This window comes from Saccopteryx leptura, chromosome 8 (genome assembly GCF_036850995.1).
Source record: "Saccopteryx leptura isolate mSacLep1 chromosome 8, mSacLep1_pri_phased_curated, whole genome shotgun sequence".
NCBI classification, from domain to species: Eukaryota; Metazoa; Chordata; class Mammalia; order Chiroptera; family Emballonuridae; genus Saccopteryx; species Saccopteryx leptura.
The window spans coordinates 84,085,936-84,106,815 of record NC_089510.1 but is presented as its reverse complement, the minus strand read 5'-3'; the positions used below and the strand labels follow the sequence as shown (position 1 = coordinate 84,106,815).

Genomic DNA, 20,880 nt, shown 5'->3' with positions numbered 1-20,880 from the left:
ACTCATCTAAGTAACAAGGATAAAAACAAATTCAAAGTGAAAGGCTGGAAAACAATACTCCAAGCAAATAACATCCAAAAAAAAGCAGGTGTAGCAATACTCATATCGGATAATGCTGACTACAAGGCAGGAAAAGTACTCAGAGACAAAAATGGCCATTTCATAATGGCTAAGGGGACACTGAATCAAGAAGACATAACAATTCTTAATATATATGCACCAAACCAAGGAGCACCAAAATATATAAGACAGCTACTTATTGATCTTAAAACAAAAACTGACAAAAACACAATCATACTTGGAGACCTCAATACACCGCTGACGGCTCTAGATCGGTCATCCAAACAGAGAATCAACAAAGACATAGTGGCCTTAAACAAAACACTAGAGCACCTGGATATGATAGACATCTACAGGACATTTCATCCCAAAGTGACTGAGTATACATTTTTCTCCAGTGTACATGGATCATTCTCAAGAATTGACCATATGTTGGGCCACAAAAGCAACATCAGCAAATTCAGAAAAATTGAAGTTGTACCAAGCATATTTTCTGATCATAAAGCCTTGAAACTAGAATTCAACTGCAAAAAAGAGGAAAAAAATCCCACAAAAATGTGGAAACTAAACAACATACTTTTAAAAAATGAATGGGTCAAAGAAGAAATAAGTGCAGAGATCAAAAGATATATACAGACTAATGAAAATGACAATACGACATATCAGAATCTATGGGATGCAGCAAAAGCAGTGATAAGAGGGAAGTTCATATCACTTCAGGCATATATGAACAAACAAGAGAGAGCCCAAGTGAACCACTTAACTTCACACCTTAAGGAACTAGAAAAAGAAGAACAAAGACAACCCAAAACCAGCCGAAGAAAGGAGATAATAAAAATCAGAGCAGAAATAAATGAAATAGAGAACAGAAAAACTATAGAAAAAATTAATAGAACAAGGAGCTGGTTCTTTGAAAAGATCAACAAAATTGACAAACCCTTGGCAAGACTTACCAAGGAAAAAAGAGAAAGAACTCATATAAACAAAATCCAAAATGAAAGAGGAGAAATCACCACGGACACCGTAGATATACAAAGAATTATTGTAGAATACTATGGAAAACTTTATGCCACTAAATTCAACAACCTAGAAGAAATGGATATATTCCTAGAAAAATACAACCTTCCTAGACTGAGTCAAGAAGAAGCAGAAAGCCTAAACAGACCTATCAGTAGAGAAGAAATAGAAAAAACCATTAAAAACCTCCCCAAAAATAAAAGTCCAGGCCCAGACGGCTATACCAGCGAATTTTATCAAACATTCAAAGAAGACTTGGTTCCTATTCTACTCAAAGTCTTCCAAAAAATTGAAGAAGAAGCAATACTTCCAAACACATTTTACGAAGCCAACATAACCCTCATACCAAAACCAGGCAAGGATGGCACAAAAAAAGAAAACTACAGACCAATATCTCTAATGAATACAGATGCTAAAATACTAAACAAAATACTAGCAAATCGAATACAACAACATATTAAAAAAATAATACATCATGATCAAGTGGGATTCATCCCAGAATCTCAAGGATGGTTCAACATACGTAAAACGGTTAATGTAATACACCATATCAACAAAACAAAGAACAAAAACCACATGATCTTATCAATAGACGCAGAAAAGGCTTTTGATAAAATACAACACAATTTTATGTTTAAGACTCTCAACAAAATGGGTATAGAAGGAAAATATCTCAACATGATAAAGGCCATATATGATAAACCATCAGCTAACATCATATTAAATGGCACTAAACTGAAGGCTTTCCCCCTTAAATCAGGAACAAGACAGGGTGGTCCACTCTCTCCACTCTTATTTAATGTGGTACTAGAGGTTCTAGCCAGAGCAATCAGACAAGACAAAGAAATAAAAGGCATCCATATCGGAAAAGAAGAAGTAAAGGTATCACTTTTTGCAGATGATATGATACTATACATCGAAAACCCCAAAGAATCCACAAAAAGACTACTAGAAACAATAAGCCAATACAGTAAGGTCGCAGGATACAAAATTAACATACAGAAGTCAATAGCCTTTCTATATGCCAACAATGAAACAACTGAGAAGGAACTCAAAAGAACAATCCCCTTCACGATTGCAACAAAAAAAATAAAATACTTAGGAATAAACATAACAAAGAATGTAAAGGACTTATATAATGAAAACTATAAACCATTGTTAAGGGAAATCGAAAAAGATATAATGAGATGGAAGAATATACCTTGTTCTTGGCTAGGAAGAATAAATATAATCAAGATGGCTATATTACCCAAAGCAATATACAAATTTAATGCAATTCCCATCAAACTTCCAATGACATTTTTTAAAGAAATAGAGCAAAAAATCATCAGATTTATATGGAACTATAAAAAACCCCGAATAGCCAAAGCAATCCTAAAGAAAAAGAATGAAGCTGGGGGCATTTCAATACCTGACTTCAAACTCTATTATAGGGCCACGACAATCAAAACAGCATGGTATTGGCAGAAAAATAGACACTCAGACCAATGGAACAGAATAGAAAGTCCAGAAATAAAACCACATATATATAGTCAAATAATTTTTGATAAAGGGGCGAAGAACACACAATGGAGAAAAGAAAGCCTCTTCAATAAATGGTGCTGGGAAAACTGGAAAGCCACATGCAAAAGAATGAAATTGGACTACAGTCTCTCCCCCTGTACAAAAATTAACTCAAAATGGATCAAAGATCTAAACATAAGACCTGAAACAATTAAGTACATAGAAGAAGACATAGGTACTCAACTCAGGGACCTGGGTTTTAAAGAGCATTTTATGAATTTGACTCCAATGGCAAGAGAAGTGAAGGCAAAAATTAATGAATGGGACTACATCAGACTAAGAAGTTTTTGCTCAGCAAGAGAAACTGATAACAAAATAAACAGAAAGCCAACTAAATGGGAAATGATTTTTTCAAACGACAGCTCAGATAAGGGCCTAATATCCAAAATATACAAAGAACTCATAAAACTCAACAACAAACAAACAAACAATCCAATAAAAAAATGGGAAGAGGATATGAATAGACACTTCTCCCAGGAAGAAATACAAATGGCCAACAGATATATGAAAAGATGCTCATCTTCTTTAGCTATTAGAGAAATGCAAATCAAAACGGCAATGAGATACCACCTCACACCTGTTCGATTAGCTGTTATTAGCAAGTCAGGTAACAGCAAATGTTGGAGAGGCTGTGGAGAAAAAGGAACCCTCATACACTGTTGGTGGGAATGTAAAGTAGTACAACCATTATGGAAGAAAGTATGGTGGTTCCTCAAAAAACTGAAAATAGAACTACCTTATGACCCAGCAATCCCTCTACTGGGTATATATCCCAAAAACTCAGAAACATTGATACGTAAAGACACATGCAGCCCCATGTTTATTGCAGCATTGTTCACAGTGGCCAGGACATGGAAACAACCAAAAAGCCCATCAATAGATGACTGGATAAAGAAGATGTGGCACATATACACTATGGAATACTACTCAGCCATAAGAAATGATGACATCGGAACATTTACAGCAAAATGGTGGGATCTTGATAACATGATACGAAGCGAAATAAGTAAATCAGAAAAAAACAGGAACTGTATTATTCCATACGTAGGTGGGACATAATAGTGAAACTAAGAGACATTTATAAGAGTGTGGTGGTTACGGGGGGGGGAGGGGGGAATGGGAGAGGGATAGGGGGTGGGGAGGGGCACAAAGAAAACAAGATAGAAGGTGACAGAGGACAATCTGACTTTGGTGGTGGGTATGCAACATAATTGAATGACAAGATAACCTGGACTTGTTATCTTTGAATATATGTATCCTGATTTATTGATGTCACCCCATTAAAAAAAAAAAAATAATAAAATTATATAAAAAAAAAAAAAAAAAAAAAAAAAAAAAAAAAAGAAGTAAATGTGGCAAGATCAATTTACAAGCAAGCCTAAATAATAAATTTGAAATTTAACAGAGATTTTGTTGTCTTAACTTCTTCATGTATCTTTAGTGATAAGACTTTCATTCTCTTGTTTGGGCAGGTATTCTCAAGAGTAAGAATTTAATCATTAATTTAGCCTGGCAATTATTTCATAGGTCTTATTGATCTCTTGAATAACATACTAATCAATATCTTTTTTCCCCAGGGAATTTGCAAAAAGTATGTTAGCCAAACAGAGGAGCAAAGAGTTTCCCTGTCAAGGCACAAGAAACAAGCCCTAAGGGTAATAACAAACCCTAGAAACTACCTGGCAATCCCATACACACTGCTTCTCTAGCCTGTCTTTGTATCAGAAGAAAGGGCAATGTTCAGAGGCCCCCTTTATTCCTGAGGTAACAAAATTCAAGAGAGGGCCAAGTGGGAAATCTCCAAAACAGGAGTGTGGGGTTGGGCAGTGCCCTTGTAGTAAGTGTGGGAAGTGAGCTCAGCTCCTCAGGAGAGGCTGCCTTCCAGGTGAAACAAAGCAGCTCAGGAAAAAGAGGGCAGTTAACCTGTGGAGGACACTGGGAGGCTGGACGGAGGCCTCTGCACTTTCCTAACTCTAAGACTCCACATGAGAATGACAATACCGCTTTTAATTTGCAGATGCTGCTGTTTCAATCAGCACAACTTTTTTCTGTTGGCATGGAAACACCACAGAGCACTCAATGGTGTTTATTAGTCATTACTCACTCTTGATTAGTCATTACCCACTCTTCCCCTCAAGGAAAAGTTATTCATCTTACAAAGCAAGGGAGATGTGAGCTCAGGGTTGCTAATCTGTGGGATTTTTAGTTTCAGATTTCTCACCTTCAAGACTGCAACTTCAAGATAATCACCACCTTGGAGATAAGGAATCTAAGTTTCAGGAGCCAGATAATTAACTTGAAGTTAGCAATATCACCCTATCAGTTTAGGGCCCTTCTCTTGGAAATTTTGTACTTTGTTTCATTTCTAGATTTTAACCTTTAGTCAGGAAAAAGTACATTTATTGTTCCCAATGACTCCTCCTTTAAATTCCCTGGAAGATGAGCATTCTGGGGTTATTAATTTAAATGCCCAGCTAGTGGGCTTGGTACTGTAGCCAACACCAATACGACTCAGAACAAAAAAAAAGGAATCCTGTCTGAAATTGTATATGTTATAGTATAATTGAGTAAATATTTCTTTTTTCAACAATCTTTTTTTTTTTTTTTTAACAGAGAGAGAGTCAGAGAGCAGGATAGATAGGGACAGACAGGAACGGAGAGAGATGAGAAGCATCAAACATCAGTTTTTTGTTGTGACACCTTAGTTGTTTATTGATTGCTTTCTCATATGTGCCTTGACCGCAGGCCTTCAGCAGACTGAGTAATCCCTTGCTCGAGCCAGCGACCTTGGGCTCAAGCTGGTGAGCTTTTGCTCAAACCAGATGAGCCCGTGCTCAAGCTGGTGACCTCGGGGTCTCAAACCTGGGTCTTCCGTATCCCAGTCCGATGCACTATATCCACTGTGCCACCACCTGGTCAGGCAATATATTTCTTTTTAAAAAAAACATATTTATGCCTTGATAAGAGGCCAAATACACATATCCCCATTCTACAAATGAGTAGAGAAAACAGAATGAACTGCCAGTCATCTCTGAAAGGACTAACTGCTGTTAAATCCACTAGAATACCAGGAGACTGATTTTCAGAACCTCAAGAGGAAAAGAGGAATATAAACAAAGGAAGTCTTCATATTCCTAGAGGAAAAGAAAGTTGTTTGTACTGACCCAACCAATGACCATGTAAAAGTAGGATGAAAGAGCTGTACAAGTCTAATTTCATTGAAATTGTATTGAAATTAGGGATAAGATCCTATCTGATCCCTTGACCTATGAGCCATTATCCTATTGGCTGAAGGACAATAGGTTTATAATAGGTTTGTCTTTCACTTAGAAAAATAAAAATAAATTATATATGACTATATGAAAATAACTTGTTAATATGCTTTTGAAGACAGAAGTTTTGATGTTTCTCACAATTATTAAAGGAGACTCATAAATGTCAATCTAATTTCACAAATGTGGAAGGCTGTATACATCTCATCTCCAGGCTAGACTGCACTTAGTATGAGAGTAAAATAATGTCAGAAATGTGGAAGGCTGTATACATCTCATCTCCAGGCTAGACTGCACATGTGGAAGGCTGTGTACATCTCATCTCCAGGCTAGACTGCACTTAGTATGAAAGTAAAATAATGTCAGAGAGTTAAATTAGATCAAATTATATTCTGTGTTTGAATCACTTCTGAGAATTCTGTTGTTGGGGAGAATCATTTAAGTAGCCATCAAGAATGAGAAATATCATATATTCAGTCAGTTATAACCAGGTTTTCCCTTCCAAAGGAAATGATTAGGGGACATCCTGAAATTGCTAAGTACAATATGGATCAACTTTGGAAAGATTTTTTATGACTAAAAAAGAAATTAAAGCGAACATTAAAAAATGTTTAATCAACACTAGAATCCAAAATATAATAACGTACATGGAAAGAGAAGACTGAACTCAGCAAATACGGTTCTAGAACCAAAGAAAAAGGTACAAGTCACAGGCAGGCAGAAAAGTAAAACAAGTGGAAAATCACTGCATACTGGTCCTAGTGCACATTTAAATAGTTCCCTATTAAAGAAAACAGCATATATGAAAACAGATTTCAGAGAACACAATAGGAAGCAGCATTTTTAGTAATGAGAGCAGTAATAACTTTACTTGTACATTCTTTCAAGTTGCATGTTTCCAAGTACTAAAAAGGAAGAAATCCTTCCCATCATCCTTCTCTTGAGATATTCTGGTTGGAACCCAGATTTCTGGTTTCCCTGGGAAAACTCTTCTCTGGGTTTATGAAAGTATACAGGCTCCTTCAAGTCTATCATCTAACATTACAGGGCAATTGCTGCAGGTCCTTCGTGTGTGCAGGGGACTGGCTGGGTGCGTGCCTCACATGCTGGTAGGCAGCAAGAGGGCAGAGCTGCCAAAATACTCCTAAGGGTCCAGGTGCTCTTGCTTCCTCTCTAAATATACACAGGGCTTCCCTCTTTTGTGCAGTGTTTATGTGATACCATTCTCTAAACTAGAATCCAAGTCATGACTGCACCCACTTTCAAGTTTATACTGACACCACAGACATGCATTCAACTGCACAGCAATACAGTTCACACAAACACAGACACAAATACAATAATCCAGTGCATCCTCAGTTATCTGGGCCTGTAGGTAATTGAAGGATAACCCTGTAAAAACACTGCACTTTCCAGGGCCCCTAAGAGGGCAGAGCGCATTGTCCTCTGGTGCCGCCTGTGAAGCCCAGCCCACTGCACCATGCTGGTCGCTGTGTGCCTCCCAGCTGCTTCCAAGCCCCACCCTCTCTTCTTTTCCACGAGTTTCTGCTCTCCCTAGCTTTTCCCATGCTTCTCACTTTCACAGGCCTTTTATAAGTGTCACAGGTCAATCAGATGGCATTCATATAATGCTCCGTACAATCTTTGGGCATTCAAATCTGCTCAACTGTTTTCATTACTTCCTACTTAATGTTTTCTCCTAAGGGTCAGAAATGCTTTGGGACATAATTCTGAAAGCCTAAGAAAAAAAGGTTGGTTTCTAGACAATCTAGCCTGCAGCAGCATTTCAAGTTCATATAAATCTATTGTTCTAGACATATTCAGTTATATTTTATATCTTAAAATAGCACCACCATATCCTAGATCCTAGCTGTCAAATCACTTTTGTACTGGCCCTGGCCGGTTGGCTCGATGGTAGAGCGTCGGCCTGGTGTGCAGAAGTCCCGGGTTCGATTCCCGGCCAGGGCACACAGGAGAAGCGCCCATCTGCTTCTCCACCCCTCCCCCTCTCCTTCCTCTCTGTCTCTCTCTTCCCCTCCCGCAGCGAGGCTCCATTGGAGCAAAGATGGCCCAGGTGCTGGGGATGGCTCCTTGGTCTCTGCCCCAGGTGCTAGAGTGGCTCTGGTCGCAACAGAGCGAAGGCCCGGAGGGGCAGAGCGTCGCCCCCTGGTGGGCAGAGCGTCGCCCCCTGGTGGGCGTGCCGGGTGGATCCCAGTCGGGCGCATGCGGGAGTCTGTCTGACTGTCTCTCCCCATTTCCAGCTTCAGGAAAAAAAAAAATCACTTTTGTACTTATTTCACTTATTTTTAGGCAAGAAATAATCCCAAAGTAGATACAAGTACTGTGTTAATAAAATAATCCAAAATTTAGCTGACCATTTACAATTTTATAAATTCAAATTTTATTTATTGTTTGTTTGTTTTTATTAAGTGAGAGGTGGGGAGGTGGGAAGGCAAAGACAGACCCCCACACACACCCTGACTGGGTTCCACCTGGCAAGTCCCCTATAGTGTGATGCTCTGCCCATCTGGGGCACTGCTCCATTGTTCCGCAACCAAGCTATTTCAGTGCCTAAGGTGAGGTGATGGAGACATCTCAGCACCCAGGGCCAACTTGCTCAAACCATTCAAGCCATGGCTGCAGGAAGAGAAAGAATGTGGGTTTCTGAGGGGGAGGGAGAGAAAGAGACAAGGGGCAGAGGGGAGGAATGGAGCAGCAGATGGTCACTTCTCCTGTGTGCCCTGGCTGGGAATCAATCCCGGGATTTCCACACACTGGGCCAATGCTCTACCACTGAGCCAACCGGCCAGGGCCTATAAATTCAAAATTTAAGTTACTGAATAGTACTTACTGTTGCATGATAGTTTCTATACATGGGCATTTTTAGCAACTTTGTCAAGTAATCTTCCAGTTGTTTCTGTAATGCAAATATTTTAGATAAGAGATAACATCATCACACTTATAGAAAATTTCAAGTGACAATAATCTGATCATCAGTCCATCTTAACTTCTGTGTTATTCAGTGATTTATTAATATTATCACTGGACAAGCAATCTTGAATACTATTAAGGAGTTATTTCCATAGTTCCCTTGAACCATTATTTAAATCTCTTCTCATGATTTAACTTTTTCCAAGCTTAGGCCTTTTATGAACTGCCGACAAGGCCCCAGTTGTATACTCTTTTAATCTTCCATAGTTACTAACATGAGACTTGCCCACAGTAGGTGGTTTTAAAGCATTTGTTGATCTTATCAAACACCTGACTTTCCTCAAATCTAACAGTGAATTTAGTGAAAGATATACTTCAATTTTTAAACAGATTTTCAGGAAAAAACAAGGAGGAAAGTTAAACAAAAACGACCTTTTAGTAAGTTGTACCCTGATTTAAAATATTAAAGTAGTGGGGGAGGGGGAGCGTCAATGATACTGACAACAGTGCATGCCGAGGCGCTATTAAAGCCACAGCTCATCACTTTCAGCCGCATGTATGTAGACATGGTAACCCCCCAACTGTAGCATTTTATTTGTCTAGGTTTCTTAAAAAGTTTGTATTCCAGGTCTCTAAAATGTTTTTAAATAGGATGACAACTACAGAGGAGAAATCAAACATCCCTTTCAGACCATAAGTTTCAGATGGCAAAACAGAACTAATTTTCTGTTAATTTTCTAGTAAAAAAAAAATCTCTTCTATGTAGGGCCATATCTCTGAAGTAGAGCAGGGGTGAGTTCGGTCCTACTGATGTGCATGTCTATGACTCTGACCTGCTCTTCCTAGACCCCACTGCCTCATCTACAGTGTGGGAATAAGACTTTACATACAGTTAGGACAAACTACTACCAATTCTGAAGCAACTGTATGAAAAGACATTGTTTTTAAAAAGTAGATCTCAAAACTCTCAATGATGAGCTCATTTTGACTCACAATAAGCCCAAAGGAGTTCCTGCAGGGAAAACAGCTTCTTTACAACACTGCTCCTTTATAACACCAATAAAAACTCTTCTCCTTCTTCTGGAAAAATGCAACCTCCCCAGGGCCAGAATGGCTTGGAAAAGAACGGGCTGCTTAACTAGTTCCAGAGAAGCGAGACCAGCACGGGTGATGGATCAGTGGCAAGAAGAGTTGCATCCAGACCTACCTCACCCCTCAGTATATGCCATGTTTCTACAGTGCCACAAAACTACACTCAGAACATCAGAATAGTGAAGGACTTACCCTTCTACCAAAGAACTGTTCCTCTTTGATCGTGTTTTCTGAGGAACGGGGCAAACTTGGCATCTCTCGAGGCTCTTCTTTGACATTCTGTCTTCTAAATGTGTGTCTAAAATACACACACACACACACACACACGCAATGCAAACACTTATTAGATGTTCTTTGAGCCATGACTCTATTTTTTCATGAGATGGCTTATTGTTAGAAGAGCCTATTTAATACAAAATATCCACCAACAATGGACAGTGAACGCATAATATGAATAAAATACTCTGTCCACTCAACTTGGACACTGGGATAACCTTATAATTAATTCTGAAATAATTACCTTCTAGTGGGAATGGGGATTCGTATAAGGGCCTTGTACTTGAGCAGCTCTCTGTGAAATTCTTGAAAATGCTTGAACTTCCTTTTAACTTGCCATTTAAATTCCCCATGTGTTAATTCAATAGTGTAAAGATTGATACTTCGTACCTACAGGGATAAATAAAAATGATTAGTAGTTTAGATAACAACAAAAATTCCAAGATCTCTCAATGAACAATAGATAACTAATAAGTAACATAGAAGTACCCTTAAATCCAACCTACTTATTTTTGCTAAGTACTTAAGTAATACGTTTTCAAAATCAACTATTACAAAATATTCTCTCTTTTTTTAAATTGAGTGAGAAACGGGGAGGCAGAGACAGACTGCTGCATGTGCCTCGACTAGGATCTACCTGGCAAGCCCACTGCCAGGTGATGCTCTGCCCATCTGGGCCACTGCTCCATTGCTCAGCAGTAGAGCTATTTTGGTGCCTGAAGTGAGGCCATGGAGCCATCCTCAGCTCCCAGGGCCTACTTTGCTTGAAATATTTAAGCCATGGCTGCAGGAGGGGAGGAGAGAGAAGTGAGAGAAAGAAATGGGGAGGGGGGGGGAGATGAAGAAGATGGTTGCTTCTCCAATGTGCTCTGACCAGGAATTGAACTCAGGACTTCCACACATTGGGCTGATACTCTACTGCTGAGCCAACTGCCAGGGCCAGAATATTCTCTTAAATGTTTGCCTTATAATATACAGACGATAAACTCAGAATTGCACTAAAGAAAAACTCCCATACATTCTATGGCTCCAAATACACACACACACATGTATGGGCACACACACCCCTGAAAGAAGAAACCAAGTCAAAGAGACAGTGAGTGAAGTCCCAAATTAGCCATCCGAGGATGGTCCAAAAGTATAAGAAGCTGGCAGACAGCTGGAGTAGGTGGAAAAGAAGCTGGAGAAATGGATTCCAGGAACACTATCTTAGCCCACCTCTTGCCCTTTACGAACAGCATCATGCCTGCCTCTGAAGTGTGTTTGAAGGTCCATCCTAACTGCCCTGAAGCGCTGCCAGTACCCAGAAAGGTATAAGTCCATCGGAGGGAAAGAGCAAACACAAAATATTTTCCCCAGATACTTCCTGCACACAAACTATTTTCCTCAGAAACTTAACTAAAATGAATATCCATTTAAAAATTAAAAATGTCTTATTAAGATGCAAACATATCTTGGTGACAAGTGAGTTATTTCAGTTACAAGAGCTAAGAGCCCTGGGAGATAGAAGTTTTGGTATAGTAGAAAGTGTCAGGAGACAGAAGGAGAGATATTTATAAATGAAACACAGGAGATCTTGAAGGAAGCTCCCACAGTGTGGCGGGGGGAGGAGGCAGAAGAGTTGGTAGTCTGGACCCCCTAGAAGACACTGGCCCCTGCCAGGAGGCGTGGGTGCCATCGCTGTTGGCGATGGAAGAGGAAATGCCTCCGACTCTGCTAGTTTCTCCAGGCCCTCGTGTTAGCAACCCCATGTGCAACTCCTGAACTGTGGCCGTTCATTACTGATGTTTGGCATATTGCTCAGATTTCTAAAGCATGACCACTCTGTTCAGATGTAGTATATAAAACATGAGCACAAGAGTTGATGTAACTTGTACTCTTAAATCTGAAATCCAACCATACCACTGGGAAATATTAAAATGTAGCACTCGCTTTGCCTCGAGGGAGGATCCATGATGGTCACTATGACCAGAAGTGGAAGGAACCAAATCCTAGTTCAATACTACACGCTGCCTTCCACAATGGACAACATTATAGGCATCATCCTGCTTCATGCTTCACAAAGGATGCAGGAGAACTAAGAGTGGCCAGAAACTTTGCATTCAAGTGAAAAATGCTATTAGGTAAGTCAAATTAATTTTTTAAAATTATACAATTTAAGCAAGCTGCCACATTTCTTAAGATTATACATTCTGACATAAGAGAATTGAATACTTACCAAACATTGCAAATGCCAACTTTTATCCATCATCTATAAACCAAACTTTGTACACTAAGTTTCTTAACAATAGTGAGGAAGTATTATACAATAGAAACAGACTATGTCCTTTCTGAAGATTTTAAAGCTTTGGAAGCTATGGTGCAGCCTGCCAGCTGTGAAGTTCAATACTACATGCTGTATAGCTGAGTGTCACTTCTGTCAGACAACATCCCAGCAGAATTACTGGAATTGAAACTGGAATAACTTGAGCAGCCTTAATAAAGGAACTGCCTGTGAAGGTGTGATGGGGGAAGAAACCACAAGGAGAGGAGAGTCCCCTGGGACTTGTGAAGACTTCCCTGGTCCTGAAGGAACAGTGGCAAGAGATCACAAAGCAGACAGAAATTAAACCATGCAGTCTGGCTCTGAAGTCTATGCATTTAACCCTCACATTACTGCCTCTCAGTCTTAAAGCTGGTAGGCAACTGAAAGGCAAATTTCCTCTTAGAGCCCTGAGTAATAATGCTTGGTGGTGTACCAGGGAGTATGGACTCCACTCATAGGAAGAGTCTAGAGGAAAGGCTGTACACCAAGGTGGGGGCAAACCAGGAATCAGGATTGCACAGGTTGGTCGGGACAGACCACTAGGCAAAGCCATGAGGACCCAGGCAGCACATGTCACCCTTCCAAACAAAGAAAAAGGAAAGGCAAAGCTTGCCCGGGCAGAAAGGTTACTCCATACTTCCTCAGAGGCAGGAGACGATGGTGGCCTTACTCTGCCATGACCTGAGTTTATCCTGAAGAAACAAAGGCCAACCCCTGCAGCAACCCTCCCTATCCATAAGACTTCACAACTGCTTAGTCCAGGCAGCAACTGAGCAAAGGCAGCTACGCTCACAGCTAGTCCTCGTTCAATCCCTTTCAGGGTATGTCACTTTGCTTGATTGAAGACATTTCACTCCCAAGGCCATTCCAGTGCTCAAAGGGAGAGGGCGTGACAGGGTCTAAAGGGTAGGTGCCAGGAACGACTCAGAGAGGCGGGCATGTCAGAATTCTCTCAGCGGTGTCCAAAGGCAGTGGCTCTAACCAACCCAGCATCCTGGCTTTCTTTTTTTCTTTCAAGAGACAGGTAGCATTATCCTGTTCTTACTTAAGCATTAGGAAAGCTAAACTTTTTCTTGGCATATATCTGGCATTCTAAATGGAATGGCTTTCCCCAGGAGTCCACATTGAAAACTTGGGAGCAAGAATGATTAGGAGAGGCACTGTACAATTTTTTAAAATTCTAAATTGCCTTTTTTTTTTTTTTTTTTAAGAAAAATGCATTTTCCAGAATAGGGAAAAAGGCATCTTTGAATAAAGACTAAATGAGAAGAAAGCAAGAACTTGAGAGGTGATGAGGACTTGGAAGTGACAAACAACAACAACAAAAAGTAAAAACATCGGCATGTCTGGGAGGAAGGAAAATGGCAGTGTGTTAGTTCGTATTTGTTGACTAATACAAGTCCATAAACGCGCTGACCCTTGATGTAGACGTAAAGCGCTCCACTTCCAGAACTTGAGCTTTTATTGGACAGCCAGAAAGGTACATCTGTACATTAGGCTCCTTAAATCCTTGAGTCTTATAAATAGCAGAGAAAGGGATATACACTAAAAAACAAATAAGTAAATAAAGTTACTTCAAGAACACAATGAGATTGCCAGAATACATGGTATTAGCATAGCTTGCCTTTTGCAGGCATCTTTTTAAATAATAACATGTAACAACGAGAAAACAGTTAATGAAACAGTCTCAGCCCAGTGTTATGACATCAGCAAAGGAGATCAATCATTTGCTGGTTATTTCAAATCTGTGCTCTGCCAAGCCACCCTGATAAGCTGCCTTCTCCTGGCTCAGACCATCAGTCTTTACCTTCCTGTATCTTGAGATCCCTGGGAGACACATCATAGTCCAACTCCTCTCCCTCAAAGTGGAGCTCCCGAGTGTCCAGGTTGTCTATCAAATTACTCATGTCAGCAGCGATTTTCTGCAGTGCAGATATATTTACTGTTGGCTCAGTTTTCAGTGACATGTTGGCTTTGGACAAGGTAAAAACGAAGGGGCTGGGAAAAAGCAAAGGGTTACAAAGATATATTAGAATTATACTTCTTTCCTTTTCAAAGAAAACTCATTCTATTTCATTGACATTTAATAACACAAGTCATTGCACATTGGTACCCAGAGAAGAGGAGTTCATATAGATTTTATTTTTCATTTAAAACACTGAGATTTAAGCCTTGAGTACAGTCATCAGAGTTGGGTAAAAAAATCTGTCTTGCCTGGAACAACCTCTCTGTTACAGCTGGCCCTAAAACAGAAGGGCTTTCATACCAGTAACTCCTGCACACATGTTCATTTAGTACTGCAAATCACACACATTTCCTGAGCACATATAATCATTCTCTGTAAGATGCAAAGAGTGACTATATAAAGATAATAAGGCTGGCCTCTGTGATTAAGGAACATCTGACGTGATGAGCGAAATAAGCTACATGAGCCAAATTCATCCCTGGCATTCTCCAAGGTCTTGGTCCTCCCAGAATGGAACGTGCTGAATGGATGACACCTAGCCGGGTTCTCTCCTGCAGGTGCTATCAAAAAGCTAGAGGGCTCTGTGGAAAAGGTTAAGAGAGTTGCCTGCCAACTCAAGCAGCCCTTACTGTAACTCAGCAAGTCTCTAAACCTATACTTTTGTGTCTGGTAGAAAAAGATCTTGGCTGGAAATTCCAAGATGGCAGTAGAAAAGAATGGTTCTGGTTTGACTACATATGTAATTAACATAACTAAGTTCTCTGTGGGCTCTATTCAATCGTGTCTGGAGTCAACTTTGTGGCCTACTATTAGCAAAATATAGGACTATCTTTACCTATATCACTTCCCTTCAACTTTTTCTCCCACTCCCAGTTTATTTTATTTATTTATTTATTTATTTATTTATTTATTTATTTTTAAGCGAGAGGAGGGGAGATAGATAGACTCCTGTATGGATCCTCATTGAAATCCACCGACAACCCCCATCTGGGACCAATGCTTGAACCAACTGAGCTATCCTCAGTGCCCGGGGCTACGCTTGAACCAATCGAGCCACTAGCTATGGGAGGGGAAGAGGGAGAGAAAGGGGACAGGGAGGGGAAGAGAAGCAGATGGTTGCTTCTCATGTGTGAAGCACATGTGTGATGGTTGCTTCCCTGATTGGGGATTGAACCCACGATATTTGCATGCCAGGTGCTTTATCCATTGAGAAACCAGCCAGGGCCCCACTCCCAATTTATATTGTAATAACATACAATTGCTTAGTATACATCTGGCTGGGTGATAACCCTTTATATACATTATTACATTGATCATCAATAATAAATCTATGAAGGGTTGTTATCTCTACTTTGAAGGTGACAAGAGTTTGTCACTCCTCTTTTATAAATAAGGACACTGAGGCATGTAGATATTAGGTTGATGTGTTGAATACTTTGGACAATCTGCCCCAGGTCACATAGAAGAAGGGATCTGAAACCAGATCTGATTCAGGAGCTGATGTTCTCAATCTTTGTCTTTATCTTCCTGTATATTTTTGTAGATAGACAAGTGTCCCTGGAATAGATGGAAGTTTTAGTAAAACAAGTGTTCAGGTGGCCCTGGCCAGTTGGCTCAGTGGTAGAGCATCGGCCTGGCGTGCAGGAGTTCTGGGTTCAATTCCCGGCCAGGGCACACAGGAAAAGCGCCCATCTGCTTCTCCACCCCTCCCCCTCTCCTTCCTCTCTGTCTCTCTCTTCCCTCCCGCAGCCAAGGCTCCACTGGAGCAAAGTTGGCCTGGGCGCTGAGGATGGCTCTATGGCCTCTGCCTCAGGTGCTAGAATGGCTCTGGTTGCAACAGAGTGACGCCCCAGATAGGCAGAGCATCGCCTCCTGGTGGGCATGCCAGGTGGATCCTGGTTGGGCGCATGTGGGAGTCTGTCTGACTGCCTCCCGTTTCCAACTTCAGAAAAATACAAAAAACAAACAAAAAAGCAAAAAAAAAACAACAACAACAAGTGTTCAGGCAAGAGGCTAACTGAAATGAAAAGAATAGGAAATGAATTCCTCTTGCAGCTCAGCACAAGAAATCATTTAAAGTCTCAGGGCCTTGCTTTCCTCGTCTATAATTTAAGGAGGTTGAGCCAATTCATTTCTAGGGTCCCTCTAAAATTGAAACCCTAAGTATAGATAAAAAATGCTATAAATTGTTCAGCCTTCTCTTACAATGTAATTAATATAACACTTCTCCTACCCCATGAAATTAACCCAAATAGTTTTCATATGAATACGAGAAGCAAGTGGCAGAATGTTCTTAACCTGCATAATTTAATCAAAGTCTATTTGTCTTCCATTGAGGAACTGTTGCCTCTAGTCACAGTTAAAAATATTTATTTCCTTCCTTCTCCATTTCACAAACACTTATTAGATGCTAACCATGAGCCAAGACTTGCTTTATTTAAAATACAAGGTAATAAAAAGCTTTTAGAGGATATGAGACAAGAAAAATCATGTAAGAAATTACATAATATCATTGCTGCTTGTGAATTTGTAAAACCTTTAGGTATTTTCTATTGATGAAATGGTCTTATGATTAACTTGCCAACATTATTAACATGGTAAAGGAAAACCAGGGTTACTGCAAATGACTTTAAACAGAGTGTTATGTTAAAAATGAATGTTAGTGATGTCAGAGAAATGGCACCATGAGGAGTACTGCCAATACCTCTCCCTGAAACTTCAACAAATTCAACAATTAGAGACAGAAAAAAAATCTCAGGAGCATCTGAAATACACATACATCAAACAAAGGTATGATTGGGCGAAAAGGTGGCTGACTATATAACCCACTCTGAAGGAAATAAGACGGAAAACGGAGTATTCTGCTTTCCTCACTGACCTGAGTAAGGGCTGTTTCACTTGGAACTGAGAGAAAGCGGGGGCTGAGGGCATGGGAAAACCCAGACTAGGGCAGAGACGTTCAAGCTGAGGAGAGAGTGTGCCAGTGGCTCAGCCCACGGGGAGCTAATGCCAGCAGCAGACCCCGGCAGAGGTGGGCGAGCAGTTGACTTGTTTGCTCCTGGTCTCCAGGTCGGCGAGTGCGGGCAGTGTGCGAGTGGATCCACCTGGCGCTTTGGGTGTGGGTGCTCCTGTTCCTGAATGAACGGGCTGGGTCGGAGACTGTCAGTAGTGACCCTCTGTGTGGGCTGTGACCAGAGTTTCTGAATTATCCCGGCTTCCCAAACTACAGTGCAGGAAGTGCACGAAAGCCAGCTTCCCTACACCCAGACTTGTCTGGGTGCAGCGCCTGCACCTGCCATACAGGCTAACAAAGCACACTCCTGGGGAAGAGAACTGTGGAAGTGGTAGAGGAAGGGTGTGCAGGCAGCTTGTAGACAGCCTCTGGAGAGCAGACCTGCAGAGAGCTGAGGCATACTAGACATGCCTGGAGGCTCATAGAAAGACACCTGAAAGGCGATCGGCTCCCAGCCCTGCCTGATTTTGCTGGCAGCTCTGGCTGGCAAAGCCTTACCCAGAACCCTGTGCTGAGTGGGGATAGAGAAGGGATTTGGCAGCTCTTAGAGACTCTTGCTCTCCAGGCAATGGCTGGGGAAACTTCACAGCTGGGTCCCAGGCTGCTGGTTCAGGAAGGAGAGAATTGGGGAGAGGTTCCGGGAAAATGAACACTCCCATTGTCAGAGTCTGCAAACACTAACAAGCCCCGCCTACCAAGGGGACTGAGGCCTAGTTTATGTCATCACCATAGCGACACATCAACCCTCTGCCTAAGAGTGCCACAGGGCAGAACCTGGGGTACAGCGCCACCAGCCAAAAGAGAGAGAAGAAAGAAAAAGAAAGATAACTTCTTAAAACCAGGAAATGGTTACGGGGGGGAGGGGGGAATGGGAGAGGGAAAGGGGGAGGGGGAGGGGCACAAAGAAAACAAGATAGAAGGTGACAGAGGACAATCTGACTTTGGGTGATGGGTATGCAACATAATTGAACGACAAGATAACCTGGACTTGTTATCTTTGAATATATATATCCTGATTTATTGATGTCACCCCATTAAAAAAATAAAATTATTATAAAAAAAAAAAACAGGAAAAATTCAGTCTTTATAACTTTTTCCATTCTTTTCTTGTATTTTTTATTTTTTTTTTTCTTTCCATCTTGGTCCATTTATACTTTTTCTGTTTTATTCTTTTCGTTTTGAATGTTGTTACCCATAAGTGTTACATTTTCCATTATTTTATTTTTCCTATGAGTGTTACATTCCAAAAAACATAACATAATTTTTTTTCTCTTTTTGTTTCTTCTTTTCTTGTTCACTTTTTCTCTCACTCAAATCTTACCCACAAACAAATTCTTTAATTCTGGATTTAAATTTTTTTGTTGTGGCATTTTCTGTACTTTTTACTTCGCTCTTTATGTACTTAGCATTTCCTCCAACTCTGGCTTTCCATTCTATAGTTTTTGTGCCACTGAATACAATAGAATTTTCATTTTTCACTGTATTTCTATTTTTTCTCTTTTTTTCTTTTCTCATACACTATTTCTCTCATTTGACCATCATTTACAAACAAATTATTTTATTCTTGATCCAAATTATTTCCTTGTGAAATTTTGTGGGTTATTGCTTCATTTTTTGCTTCTTTGTCACTAACCCCCAACACATTCACTCTGTTCTCCATATTTTTTGTTCCACTTAGCACAATAGAATTTTCAGTTTTTCACTGCATTTTCTCAAAAAAAATTTTTTATCAACTCTTATTAGTGTTATTACCAATACCATTCTTAAATGGCATTAAAAAAAAGAAATAGAATATCATGGATACAAAAGACAGTGATGTAGCTCAGATAGATGAGAAAAAAATCTATAGAAAATAATTTCAATAACTTAGAAACCTTGGAGTTAAATGACAGAGAATTTAAAATTGAAGTCCTAAAAATACTCAGGGATATACAAGAAAGTACAAATGGAAATTTAGGAAGCTCAAAAAACAAGTCAATGAACAAACAGAATACTTCACCAAGGATATTGAAACTATGAAAACAAATCAAATAGAGACAAAAAACTCAATTCATGAACTGAAAAACGAGGTAACAAGCTTAGCCAATAGAACAGGCCAGATAGAGGAGAGAATTAGTGACATAGAAGACAGGCAACTAGAGGTACTACAGAGAGAAGAAGACAGAGACTCATGAATTTAAAAAAATATTAGCCCTACAGAAATTGTCTGACTCCATCAGAAAGAACAACATAAGAATAATGGGTATATCAGAGGGAGAAGAGAGAGAAAATGGAATGGAGAACATATTCAAACAAATAATAGACGAGAACTTCCCAAGCCTGTGGAAAGAACTAAAGCCTTGAATTCAAGAAGCAAACAGAATACCGAGTTATCTTAACCCTAAAAAACCTACTCCAAGGCGCATCATAATGAAATTGGCACAAACCAATGACAAAGAAAAAATTCTCAAGGCAGCCAGAGAAAAAAAGAATACAACATAGAAAGGAAGGCCCATTAGATTATCAACAAATTTCTCAGCAGAAACTCTACAAGCTAGAAGAGAGTGGACCCCAATATTTAAAGTTCTGAAAGAGAGGAACTTACTATATCCATCAAAGCTATCCTTCAAATACAAAGGAGAAATAAAAACATTCACAGGTACAGAAAAATGAGGAAATTTATCACCAGAAAACCCCCACTTTAGGAAAGACTAAGGGGGGTTTTCCGACCAGACACAAAGAACAAAACAAAACTACTAGTAAAAGCTTCATCAAGATCACAATAAAAACAAGATTAATCTATGACAAAGAAACAAAAAAGGGGAGAGGACAAAGATTAACAGTACCAAAGGAGGATGGAGTGCAGAAACACTCATGAGATAATGTACTATAATGAACATGATATGTATGCTTTCCATTACTTAATGGTAACCACTCCTGAAAAAACCAACACAGGAGTACATAGCTTGAAAAAGGAAGGAACAGAGAAAAAAAAGTATGGATTACAATCAAACAAAAACAAATGATAGAAAAAGAAAAGAGAATAACCAAACAAGATACAAAACTATAAGAAAGCAATATATAAAATGGCAATAAGAAACCCTCAAATGTCAATAATTACACTAAATGTAAATGGACTAAACTCGCGAATAAAAAGGCACAGAGGGCCCTGGCCGGTTGGCTCAGCGGTAAAGCGTCAGCCTGGTGTGCGGGGGACCTGGGTACGATTTCCGGCCAGGGCACATAGGAGAAGCGCCCATTTGCTTCTCCACCCCCCCTTCCTCTCTGTCTCTCTCTTCCCCTCCTGCAGCCGAGGCTCCATTGGAGCAAAGATGGCCCGGGCGCTGGGGATAGCTCCTTGGCCTCTGCCCCAGGTGCTGGAGTGGCTCTGATCGCGGCAGAGTGA

General features: G+C 40.2%; 1 protein-coding gene across 6 annotated transcripts in view; it reads right to left on the bottom strand.

Annotated features, from left to right (window-relative positions):
- The window catches only part of PLD1 (phospholipase D1), a 337,459-nt gene that overhangs the window by 195,277 nt on the left and 121,302 nt on the right, over positions 1-20,880 (bottom strand). For 5 of the 6 annotated variants that reach the window (XM_066347950.1, XM_066347955.1, XM_066347949.1 and 2 more), the window contains exons 2-6: positions 14,324-14,514; positions 13,934-14,061; positions 10,456-10,601; positions 10,128-10,233; positions 8,764-8,829 (exon numbers count right to left, since the gene is read on the bottom strand). In XM_066347950.1, the coding sequence (XP_066204047.1) occupies positions 8,764-8,829; positions 10,128-10,233; positions 10,456-10,601; positions 13,934-14,061; positions 14,324-14,483 (606 nt within the window). In that variant the 5' untranslated portion in view covers positions 14,484-14,514. Of the gene's footprint in view, positions 1-8,763; positions 8,830-10,127; positions 10,234-10,455; positions 10,602-13,933; positions 14,062-14,323; positions 14,515-20,880 lie in introns of those variants that run through there. The other variant, XM_066347953.1, reaches the window with a different exon arrangement.